Source organism: Gobio gobio (assembly GCF_949357685.1).
Source record: "Gobio gobio genome assembly, chromosome: 14".
Taxonomy (NCBI): Eukaryota; Metazoa; Chordata; class Actinopteri; order Cypriniformes; family Gobionidae; genus Gobio; species Gobio gobio.
The window spans coordinates 27,399,255-27,412,532 of record NC_137107.1 but is presented as its reverse complement, the minus strand read 5'-3'; the positions used below and the strand labels follow the sequence as shown (position 1 = coordinate 27,412,532).

Sequence of the window (13,278 nt, the reverse complement as noted above, 5' to 3'; positions counted from 1 at the left end):
ATCCTGATCACCCCACGCTCCGGACTGGCTAAAGCTCACGCTGGGTTAACTTGCCGACATCAAACACACTAAGCCTGTCACGACCGCCGCTGCTGCCTCTGGGTTTTATCAATATTGCGTCCAGCACTCCACACTACAAATTGCTAAATCAGAAGCAACATTAGTAGATAGAAGGGGGAAAGCGACTAATGAAGTGTGAAAATTCAAAAAACAAACAGGAGAATGTATGCCAGGACCCCTTCTGTGTGTCATCGCTATGGTCATTTGTTAGCATGGGCATTTTTAAATGCATAACCATCTGCATTTTATGTTTTCCTTCATTTCCAATCATTCCCTCATGTCATCATTTCATTTTTGTTCAGTTTCTTTTTAATTGTTGTTAAATGCTGTTTTATTCTATTTCCCAAACATTAAATCAGCAGTAAATGTTTACACACACAAGAATGTCACCACAGTACTATTCCCACAGTTACCTTGTGTAATGACTTCTTCACCAGAGAGGAATATTTCATTTTGTACAGTAGTTATGCTTGATAATTCACCATTAGTTTATAGACTAATTTGCCATCTGTGGAGTAAAGCTACACATAATACACAACACAAATCTGTCTCTCATTGTTGTTGATTTGATCATGTTTGGTTTCGTTTTTTCCTGATTTTCCCCGTATGTCATGTTTTTTTTGTTGTGTTTTTCCATCTAGATGCCCTTACCACAACCCCTAAACCCACAACCACCACCACCACCACCATCTCCGCCACAACCTCCCCTCCAGACATCATACAAGGTATGGTATGACCTCCATCCACCTGCTCAACCTGAGTGTGTTTGTGTGTGTGTGTGTGTGAGTGACAGAAAAAAGAGGGAGACGGATAGACCGCCAGCAGCTAGCCAGTCCTGATAAGATTCTCTCACTGATTATGAGAGGACCGTGTCCCATATGAGACCGGGCCAGGGCTGGGCCAGGCTCGCAGCGCTGTCGGTGCCACATGTCAGAGCTGGCTCTCTTCACAATTCTCTCAAATTTTAGCCCGGTTCGCTCCTTTAGAGGCCTAATCTTATCAGGATCTGGCGCTGTATCCAGGCCTGTCTGGTGCGGGGATTACAGAACCCCCTTTATGTTTCCTGTGGGCTGACAATGACGGCAGGGTCTTTGTAGCCAAGAGGAACCAGGATCAAGCATGTACATGCTTGGATTTCTCATTTACCGAGCCAACTACATCCGACTGCACAGGTATAATGATACAAAAATCATGTTTTTTCGTGTTTGTTTCATTATATCAAATTGCTGACCGTGCTACTCTTTTACTACTCTGGTATCCAGTGGTGTATTATCACATTTTGTTTTTGTTTATTCAAAGCGACTTAAGGTGTATAGTCCCTCATTATCTAATAATCCCACATTCTGGGGCCAGTTGCATAAACATAGCTACTATTAGTGTTGTAGTCAAGACCACCTAAACCGAGGCCATGTCAAGAAAAAGACCAGTGTGTATTGAGATCAAGACTTTGAGGGGTTAAGACTTAAGACCAGACCAAAACTTCTTAAATTCATCTAAAAAATACACATTTACGGCCTGAGAAATGTCTTATATTTAACTCTTTTCCTGCCATTAATGACATTTTTCTGCGCTATTACGCATCTTCAGAAAGAGTACAGAATCTCCAGATCAAAACACAGGCGAAAAAGAAGCATTAACAAGTGATAGCATATGTAAAACAACGCGATCATCAACATTAAACAGCATATAAATCAAAACTGCCTAACATTACCAAATGAAATGTTGACCCAGGACAAGGTATAGGACTGATCAAGCTTTGGGGGTGTTGATGGAATCTATCTACTCCATCTATGTTTTGATCATCATTCTGAATCTGATCTAGTCTTTGACAAAAATGCGTTTTTCTCAGCTTTTTGCACAAAATGTTTTTTTTTTTTTACTTACCCACATTCAAGTGCTGATAAAAAAAAAACAGTACATTAAGCTTGAATAAAAGTTTTTTTGTTTGTTTGTTTGCTCGCGGGGTTATAGTTAATACAGTTAGAAGAATAAGACACTACATAGAGCTGTTACCAATCAAATTAAATCACTAACAACTAAATTTATTGCTCTTGTGATATTGCTTCATTATATCATTTTATAATATTAAAAAACAAGATCCCATACTTGTACTTTTTTGCAATCATATCTTGAATTTTGTGGGCATTTGTATTGATTTTTATGTTTATTATTTGACAATCCTTCATTGATTTCTGACCCGGCACAACAGTAACAAAATAAATCATATTAGAAATAAGTTATTGATTGCATTTGAAGCAGGAGGTTTTGCATTAACCTTCTGAGGTCGGCAAAGTCGGCAGCGACCTCACCTCGTTTTTTTTCTTATCAGTGGGAAAGAGACTCAAAATATGTCTAATGTCTAAAGAAACGTTGAAATGTCAGATGTTTTAAATCATGTAAATCAAATTGAAAACAAATATTCTCTGTTAATGTAATCTGTTTGAAAAGAGAGATGTCAGTCGTTCGTTCTCATTATCCACTAATGCGGCCACGCCCACGGAGTGTGCATTCTTTTGAGATTCAAATACTGAGACGATCAATGAGAACAGTCAACGCCCACATCAACTCGAATAAACACATCAAGTTTAGAGAGATTCATGTAGGCTAGTTTACGTCGTTTTGAGACGCGGTGATAAATAATCCTGGAATAATTTACCTCGTTTATTTCTAAGAGCAACAAGGATTGTGAGGTAATTTTATTATGTCTGTGGATATTTAAACCGCAAAATACTGTTTAAATATGAATCCTGCTGCAACATAAAATGTCATAGACGTAAGAATGTTTAGACAATATTTCTTTGGCCTGTTTTGGACAGATTATGAAGTGTTTACTGTAAAATAGCCTAGTGCCACGTCAATAAAGCTTTTGTTCACAAATTATTGCTCAGATGCTATAAATACAGTAGCCAGTAAAACGTTTTGTCTACAATAGGCTTCTTCTTGTAGCCATTAAAACGTATTTTGTTGCATGTCCTGCATGTTCATAATTTGTTTGATTATGAAAAGTGAACAGTGCACGAGTAGAGAGGACACATCATAAGATGTGCAATATGTTGGGAGACATGGAGTTTGTCAGACATGATTTTGACCACTTCATTAAGTTTTGTTTTGTAGAAAGCCTTTCTTTAAAGTGAAGTTTGTATAAATTGTGTCTTAATTTTAATCAATGTTTCATCAACCAATTGCCTGGATTTAATAAATAAGACGCAAATATAGCAGACAATAGCCTATAATAGACGCAGGCACGATCATGCATTGCACGGCGCATGTCATAAATGAACCGAAACTCAAAATGATATTTGAGTATTGTGTATCAGATAGTTTACCAAATCAAATTATTCAGAACATTTTTGCCATTGAAATGACTGTGGAAAAAGTGTCCCAATCAACCTGAATTCACCCTATACTCTGAAATCATAATTGCATTGTTTTAAATCCCAAATATTTTACTTATAACATTCATCATTACTAATTATTCGGTTATTTGTATTCACTGAATACTGAATTGTGTCCAATGTTATTACTGTAAAGTTATTACTGTTTTTTTAGCATGAGACTTCTTTCAAAACCATTAAAAATAGTAATGTGAAATCTTTTGATAATTTAAAATATAATATGCCTTTGTAATGTGCCTTTGGCTCTCACTTTATAATGTTAAATATATTCTAAATAAACTACAACAAAATATATTTATTTTGGAAATTTTGTAAAGAGTTCCCTTTCTGGGTCATCTAACTCAAAGGCTCATTCATTATGCAGCTCATTATATGCCTCATTATGGGTTTTATTTTCTCCTCAGGCGAAAATCACAGCATTATTTATGATCACTCACACCCCTTTGCATACAGGCTTTGTAAAGAAAATGTAAATCAATATATTGTTTTATGTGAATGAGCAGGCACAATGATTCTGAGGCACAATGATGAAGCAAAAACTCCAGGGAACAACACCCATTAGTCAAAAGTCTTGGGGACACATATCTTTTGTGGCCTTAATTCAGTGACTTAATAATTTATGCATGGTATTTGAAAAAAAAAAAAAATTGTATCTCAGAAATACAAGCATGTACATACATGTTGCTCACATATTATGGTAGCCCAGTTTGTGCTGAATACAGTGTAATGACACTTTTGACATTAATATGTTTCTGTCAGAAGCACTATCGTCAAAGATGATAGACAATTAGCATATAGTTTAGATTGGCAGTATGGTGCTGTTCTGGGCAAGAACTCCCTGTGCATCCATGCAGCCTGGATAAGAGCAGGAAGAGCAGTGATAAACCCCCCTAAGGGTAAATAGAACAGAACCAACAATGTATTGCATATAGCATTGATGTCAATATTAAAATGTACAACCTAATTCGGGAATTTAGTCTGATTCAGGGGGACCCAGAATGCCAAATTCTGACTGATGAGAGGAGGAGCTGGGGATGGAGGAGGGTAATTAGCTCTGGTGAAACGTGATAGCAGCTGATAATACTGAAGAAGCTTATATATGTATGTGGTGATAGACGTTGTATTCCTATAGGTAGACGTGATCAGCAGACAGTCAGCTGCTGCGAGCTTGACTAACATGACCTGCCAGAACTAACGCTACGCTTGATTTATAAGCAACTGAAAAAGCACAAATGTCAGAGCATGTCAAAACTTCTAAAGGGCCCCAAAACTGTGCAGTCCTCTAGGGGTTAATGATTTTCACAAATAAATCAGAAAATGCACTGGCAATTTTGTGATATCCCTGCAGTTGTGGTATTGACAGGACTTGAGATAAAATCTGAGTACTCATAGTCTGAGGTCGAGACAAGACAGAGTACAAAAGCGGTCGAGACCGAGACAAAATCAATACCTTCGAAAAATGTTCTTGAGACTGAAACTGGTCTCGAGTACTACAACACTAGCTTTTATGTTAAGACTGTGTTTTCAGAACTTGTCTGACCAACTAGCAGTTAACCAAGGGGTAATCAGTCTTACATTTCAGATTCAAATTAGAACCATCTACCTTTTTATTTAAAAAAATTAGATGACTAACTTCATTCAATCAGTTTATGCAGCCGGCTGATCAAAGGGTGCTTTCATGCTCAGGTTGCTGCGGTCCGAATCCGAGTGTGATTGTTCCTGGTGCCCCCCGCAGTCAGTTTTCACACTCACTTGATTATTTTGAACCATGACAGTGCATTTGCGTCATTTTACGTTATTACAAATGAGTGTTGCGCATGAGAGAAAACAGAACGCCTGTCAATATATTGTGTTTTTTATTAATATGTTGGCATTATGCACAGAAGAGTAGTGCAACAACACTACCGTCTACTCTGTATGTCATATGAATGCAGCTTTCTGCTGCTTGCAAATAAACTCTTTTGAGGCGACAGCTGATTGCGAGCCATTCATTTGTTGCTCTGACTCCACTCACTCATATCCCATGTGTCATCCCCATGTGTCGGCTAAAATGCATACACATTACTTCCTCAACATGTGCGCACCCAAGTCAGAGTTGCTTTCACATTTACGCAAATTGTGCTACAGTACAAACAAACTCAGAACGCCTCCTACATGTAGTCTCGGGTTCGGTACTCTGGTCCGCATGACAGCTATCAAATTACTATGTGAAACCGTGCCCTGTTATGAACTAATCTGCCAGTGAACCCAAAATACTAGGTCTCAGAGAGTTTAATTTCATCCATAGGAATGATGTATGAAGCGGATACATAGTCAGAAAATGTTTGTTCCAAATTCTTAAAGGTCTCAATCACAGAGCGTTATGCAATGAATTGCTGTGTAAACTGATTTTGTGAAAAAGAGTAGAGCTGCACTCCTTTCCAGGTTTATGTCCAGTGGCATATGTTTGGAAGGCGTATGAGCAAAAAGCTTTACTTTGTTCTATTACTAGAACACATTAATGTTTTTCTTGAAACGATTTAATGTTTATATTACTTGCAGAGTTGTACATATGTTAATATACACTATCGTTCAAAAGTTTGGGCTCAGTGAGATTTTTCTTAATGTTTTTGAAATAAGACTTATTCTCTGCATTTATTTGATACATTAATTAAAATTATTATTTTTTAATTAATATATATAATCTATATATATTGGATATAATTATTCCTGTGATGCAAAGCAGCAATTACTCCAGTCTTCAGTGTCACATGATCCTGTGCGGATTTGATGCAAGACACATTTCTTATTATTATTATTATCGATGTTGAAAACAGTGGTGTTTAATATTTTTTGTCGAAACTGCTTTACTTTTTTTCTTTCTTTTTGGATTCTTTGATGGAATAGTTAAAAAGAACAGCATTTATTTGAAATAAAATAAACTTTTGAACAATTTAATGCATCCTTGCATAACAAAGAAATATTTATTTCTTTAAAAGAATCTTACTGACCCTTTAACTTTTTAGTGGCTGTGTACCAAGCACATGGCTGTATGGTAATATTTAGTCAATTTGTTTACATGCTATGATAAAGTGCCCACTGTTAACCCTTAGCAATCATTTACAAAATTGGACATAACCTGCAGGACTCGTGCTTCATTTAACAGCATCTAAATAGTTTGTGTGTTGATTAAAAAAAGACAGATGCATGACTGGGGGGGACAAATCTATGCATATGGCCAGGCCACGGACCACACTTAGAAAACCGGGCATACGTCCACAACGTTGTAGCTACAATTAACTGTTTTTGCACCGGGTTCGTCCGAACCTGCTTGTTTTATAATTGAGTAAACTCTGAATGTAGGGCCGGCTCTGTTTCCGAATGATACCAATGCCCCTGCGATACTGACCACCGCAAGCTCATTAGCTACTCTAATCCACTCTACTCAACATAAAAAGCACACAAAAGCTAATACGGCCCCAGATGATGGAAAGCTAAATCAATGTTGCTGCTGGTTTCAATCTCTAAAAGAGACCCTGATGTAATTTGCCCCATGTAATGATTGTGATATTGAAGCAACCGATTGAGATCGTTTTACTCTCTGTTTTTCTCTTTCCTCAAGGCAATTCTTTATATTACAGTGAAAACCGTGCAGATTGCTCGAGATGCGGCTCCGAGCTTTGTTGTGTACTCAAGAAACCGAGTGGGAGCGGCCGCCGGTTACGCGAGCAATCAAAATCTTGGACTGACTTGTGCGGATGATTTGAGGGAATCTATAAAGGGCTGAGAAATGAATCGGTCGTGATTAGGCTACATGATTGTGTTTAATGAAAGAAGCGATGACGCATACAAATGAGACACACCCTCTTTCTTCATTAGCGAGGTGAATGAATCTCGTTAACATCGCTGCCTGCTGCACACATTGAAATCCTCCAGAGGTCCAACCCGCAGGCATCGCTGTGGATAAATGGCCCTGATAGGGAAAATATTATTCAATTACAGTCATATTGCGTTGTTTGTGTGAAATAATTCCAGCTCAGCCTCAGCTCCAGATACGCTTTCCAAATGCCGGGCCGCGCAGACCTATAGCTCTGCTATATCAGGCTGCATTTTTATCGCATTTCCCTTAAAGCGCATCCTATTATGCCCATGTACTTCAATAGGAAGAGTGGGTCCTAAGCAACCACACTGCTCCCTCCTTCTGCTGATTTCATTTATCCTTTGGCTGGATGTGTATAGTTCAGGAACACCACATGGATTTATCAGTCTGCAGAGGTGGAGGCCACTTAGAAATTTAATACATTTTTGATAAACTGGCTATAAGAGAAATGGAATGGGCTATACTGCACTTTTAAAAAATCTATTAAAGCCCTAACGCAAGGCTAAAGTGCTCCACAGCTTCAGGAGGTGACATTTAGAGATGACTAAATTGCCATTTACACTGAAAAATAAATGGCTAAATGGAGAGGCCTTGCTTGCCACCATACGCAATGGGGACAGATGTCATTAATTTCTATTTGTATTGCCTTTTTTCTCCGCTAAACACAGCTCAGAAATGGATGTTTATCGATATTTCTGAGAGCTCTTTTATTTCCCACAAAGCTTTTGCAAATTTGATCAAAGATGAGGCATTTCTTCCTCTGCCGTGTTCTCTGAGGCTGACAACACAATCTTTCCTCCATCTCTCTTATTTCTCCCTTCTCGTCATTTACTCCATCTCTTTCTGTCCATTTATCTATCTGTGACTTTGAGCCGCAGTGTAAAGGGAAGACTGAATGAAGATTCTTTAGGTGTTAAGTCCTTACATATCCCTGTTGTCCCCAGACTGTTGTTTATTTTTGTAGCCAAGCCCATACAGTGGGGAGAACAAGTATTTGATACACTGCCGATTTTGCAGGTTTGCCCACTTACAAAGCATGTAGAAGTCTGTAATTTTTATCATAGGTACTCTTCAACTGTGAGTGACGGAATCTCATATTATGATTTTTAAGTAATTGATTTGCATTTTATTGCATGACATAAGTATTTGATCCATCAGAAAAGCAGAACTTAATATTTGCTACAGAAACCTTTGTTTGCAATTACAGAGATCATATGTTTTCTGTTGTTCTTGACCAGGTTTGCACACACTCCAGCAGGGATTTTGGCCCACTCCTCCATACAGACCTTCTCCAGATCCTTCAAGGTTTCGGGTCTGTCACTGGGCAATACGGACTTTCAGCTCCCTCCAAAGACTTTCTATTGGGTTCAGGTCTGGAGACTGGCTAGGCCACTCCACAACCTTGAGATGCTTCTTAAGGGGCCACTCCATAGTTGCCCTGGCTGTGTGTTTCGGGTCGTTGCCATACTGGAAGACCCAGCCACGACCCATCTTCAGTGCTCTTACTGAGGGAAGGAGGTTGTTGGCCAAGATCTCGCTATATATGGCCCCATCCACCCTCCCCTCAATACGGTGCAGTCGTCCTGTCCCCTTTGCAGAAAAGCATCCCCAATGATGTTTCCACCTCCATGCTTCATGATTGGGATGGTGTTCTTGGGGTTGTACTCATCCTGCTTCTTCCTCCAAACACAGCGAGTGCAGTTTAGACCAAAAAGCTCGATTTTTGTCTCATCAGACCACATGACCTTCTCCTATTCCTCCTCTGGATCATCCAGATGGCCATTGGCAAAGTTCAGACGGGCCTTGCGCTGCAGGATTTTAATCCATGACGGCGTAGTGTGTTACTAATGGTTTTCTAAGAGACTGTGGTCCCAGCTCTCTTCGGGTCATTGACCAGGTCCTGCCATGTAGTTCTGGGCTGATCCCTCACCTTCCTCATGATCATTGATGCCCCACGACGTGAGATCTTGCATGGTGCCCCAGACCGAGGAAGATTGACTATCATCTTGAACTTCTTCCAATTTCTAATAATTGCGCCAACAGTTGTTTCCTTCTCACCAAGCTGCTTGCCTATTGTCCTGTAGCCCAGCCTTGTGCAGGTCTACAATTTTATCCCTGATGTCCTTACACAGCTCTCTGGTCTTGGCCATCATGGAGAGGTTGGAGTCTGTTTGATTGAGTGTGTGGACAGGAGTCTTTTATACAGGTAACGAGTTCAAACAGGTGCAGTTAATACAGGTAATGAGTGGAGAACAGGAGGGCTTCTTAAAGGGTTACTTCAGTGATTTAGCATTAAGCTTTGTATTTAAACTGGGTCATTTATGCAGTAGAAATTTGAAATTATTTTTGAATTTGGTGCCTTCTAGACTGAGAAAAGACAGAAAATGTATTGTTGTCTCATGTGGATGAAAGACAACAATTCCCAGAATGCACTTGCTTCGCTGTCCTACGAGGCCACTCCGTACACCGTCGTTTTGATCTTCATAGTAATACAATCATTTCGTTCAGTTAGAGAATAAACACTACAATTAAAAACTGAACGTGTATTTTCAAAGTGTGAGTGAGCTGAACGAAAGTCACGGCACAGACACAGCAGTGTCAGATTTCATTCATCACGAAGAGCTGAGCAGAGCTGAGGTAACGTTAAGCGCCAGTCTGGCACGTATTCAGATCGCATATGGAAGCTAAACTATCACAGGAATTCATTGAAAAGTTGAAACACTCACTTTACTCTGCACCGCGCTCCGTTATGATTGTCCGTGCGGCCGTCTGTGTCTTACATTCTGTGCGTGAGATCTCTCCCCTATGGGCGGGTTGATAACATGCGGAACAGCTCCATCTAGTGGCTGTAGTCTTTAGCCTCTGGCCAAAAAATCCTCCGATGATGCAGAATGACGATATTTGCGTCATCGGAGGATTTTTTCCAGAAATGAAATGCATAATTATCTCGTCTCAGGGGGATATGTGGGGGGAAAGTACCATAATTTGAATATACTACCAGGTTTCTACTGATACAAAGCCTAATGCTAAATCACTGAAGTTACCCTTTAAAGAAAAACTAACAGGTCTGTGAGAGCCGGAATTCTTAGGGGTTGGTAGGTGATCAAATACTTATGTCATGCAATAAAATGCTAATTAATTATTTAAAAATCATACAATGTGATTTTCTTGATTATTTTTTTTAGATTCCGTCTCTCACAGTTGAAGTGTACCTATGATAAAAATTACAGACCACTACATGCTTTATAAGTTGGCAAACCTGCAAAATCGGCAGTGTATCAAGGAACTGAGTACTAATTGTACTCAATTAGCAGCTAGATATAACTAGAATAGTCATCCTTGCCTTTGTAAAAACTGATGCCTAGGTTTCTTACTGGCCCAAGATAAAAGATATGATATTCTGATCCATATGGCTCAGTCTTATCTTCAATATCTTCAGTCGGTCACACTTTAGTTTGGGGAACACATATTTAACTATGACTTTGCCTCATTAAACTCCTAATTTAGTACTAATTGTTAGTAAGGTAGTTGTTGTAGAGGTGACATTTTGGGATTAAGGGATGTAGAATATGTTCATGAATTAGGCATTAATATGTTCTACTAAATAGCCAATATGCTAGTAATATGCAAGCTAATTAGCATTCAAAAGTTTGTTTATGATGATTTCAGATAAGTGTGAGCAATAGTATTAGTGATAATTGCCCTAACAGCTAATAACAATATGGAATTAAAAGGATTTTTTAACAGGTAACACATTTTCTGTAAAATATTGTATATTCCTATATGTACCAATATAAAGCAAATGCCATATTCTGGATACATGGGCAATACAAAAGGCACAGCTAAAACAATGGTTGCCTCATTAATGGCATGCTTGGCCTTGCTAATAAAACACTGGTGAATAGATTTTTCTTGGCTTTTTTTTTTTTGTTGTAATTGATGAAAGAGCATAAATGAAGTCGGCATTCGATTCATTTTAGCAAGTAACAAAAAAACAGAGGGAGGAGAAAAAAGTGCTTTTGTCAGGGCTTAAATTGCATAAACACCATCTGGTAAACTGATTTTGGAATTGAACAAATGAATTGCCGAGCAAAAGCACTTGCGCATAAGATAGAAGTCCATTTCTCTCCCTGTCTGATTCCCGCCGCAGAATACAAGCCAGACAAAGAGAGATGGCTCGCTGGCAGAGAAAAGGCTAATTCACTAAAGGTCAATTGCATTACCACAGGGAAAACAACCACTGCAGTGCTTTGATACACAACCCAGGGAGACCATCCCCTAGAATTTATTGCACTTAGCGTCATGCAAACACAGAAATGCTCGCAATAAGTCTTTTTTATGTAGAGGTATATTGTTATGGGAGCTATGATTACATTCTATGATGGCTAACTGTATATAGGCTGGTAGAACAGCAGAGAATATTCAGCAAGCCAAGCCTGAACCTGCCTGACATCACAGGCTTCCTAAACACACACATATAAATAATACACTCTTAATGAAAAAAATCATACACCTTATGCATTTGCTCATTATTGTCCCAGTCAGTCATATACTTAAACAGGTGCTTAATATATCTTGCTACAGATTATACCAAGAACGCATTCATTCTCCATTTTGTTTAATGGGATATAAAATGTAAATATACAGACCATTCATTTTGCTAAGAACTCATGATAGGTGTCCTTGGACGCAATTGCCTTTGGAAACAATTGACAATTGCCCGTGGAAAGCAGATGACAAAGTAAACTCAATGGATATATTCATGAATAGATGAAACTTCACCTTCTGTCTCTTAGTAGTAAGTTTTAAAAGATTGCTAATGATATGTAAAGGGGTAGTTCTCCCCAAAATGAAAGATGTCATAATTTACTTAACATGTCGTCCCAAACCTTCTTCTCATCATAGATAGGTACAGTAGATGGGTATACAGACATATTTATATTTGTTTATAATTATTTTTATTATATTTTGCATTTGATTTGGAATTGTTTAATTGTAATAGTATTTTCAGATTTATTTAGCCTACAACTTTAAAGGGTATTTAGGGGTTTACATAAACAGCTTTAATTAAGCCTTCTTTGCACAATAGATTCATCACAATATGTTACTCTAATATATTTTTTTTCACATTTTCCATGAAGAGCTGTGTGCTGCTGAGATTCAGCAGTTGTGCCCTTCCCCTGGGCATCGGGCGCATGTTTCGCTGTCGTCTCCTGTGCCACACAAAGCTGTCGCAATTAGCCACGAAGCTGTGTGCCTATTGTCATCTCTGCTGATATCAGCTGCTGATGTAAGCAAGGACACTGCCTCAGGTGACCCACGCTGCAACAAAGGGCCCTGCACGAGGGGGAAGGCCATTGCTCATCAGCACACTTATTGACGGACTTCTGCCTGGACTAGTAATGGGCTTAGCAGGCTTCCAGAGGCCCTCTGATGATTGAGAGTTGGAGGACAGCTTAAAGATTCTAATACTCATTTTGGATCAGATCCCCTATATTTTTTTTCTGTCCCTGGACAGTAGTAAATAACGAGTACAGCTCCCTTACGTCCCTCCTGCTTTCTCTGTGTCTCCTCCCTTCTCAGCGAGAACACGCTCCAAACCATCTGCTTGATGGGAATCGCAGCATGCAAGGAGTGATGGAAACCCTCCACTTCCCTCTTAATGTCAAATAATAACCTGAAGATATTATTGCTCATTTTGATTGTGTTGTATTTGTAGGCCCATGCTTCATCTCAGGACTCTCTCCTTGAACTGTTCGCCTCAAGTACTCAGTGCCCACTTTAAGAGGAGCTGACAGTTAATGTTTGATAATGTTTCAAATATCTCTCCCCAATGGCGCAGTGGCTGGAAACTTAAACAAAGGCTTGCTGTGCAGCAGTAAGTGCAGTGTTATTCAAGTCTGATGGTGGAAGCCTTTTTGAAGGACCTATCGGCAGCGGTATGCTGAGAAGTTCCTTCAGTGA

At 39.1% G+C, this 13,278-nt stretch overlaps 1 protein-coding gene across 6 annotated transcripts in view; it reads left to right on the top strand.

Moving 5' to 3' along the window:
* Positions 1-13,278, top strand: part of cadm1a (cell adhesion molecule 1a) — a 354,466-nt gene that overhangs the window by 308,908 nt on the left and 32,280 nt on the right. For 4 of the 6 annotated variants that reach the window (XM_079834640.1, XM_079834641.1, XM_079834643.1 and 1 more), the window contains one exon: positions 702-785. The exons of the other annotated variants lie outside the window; for them this stretch is intronic. In XM_079834640.1, coding sequence (XP_079690766.1) covers positions 702-785 — 84 coding nt within the window. The remainder of the gene's footprint in view (positions 1-701; positions 786-13,278) is intronic. 6 annotated transcript variants of the gene reach the window in all.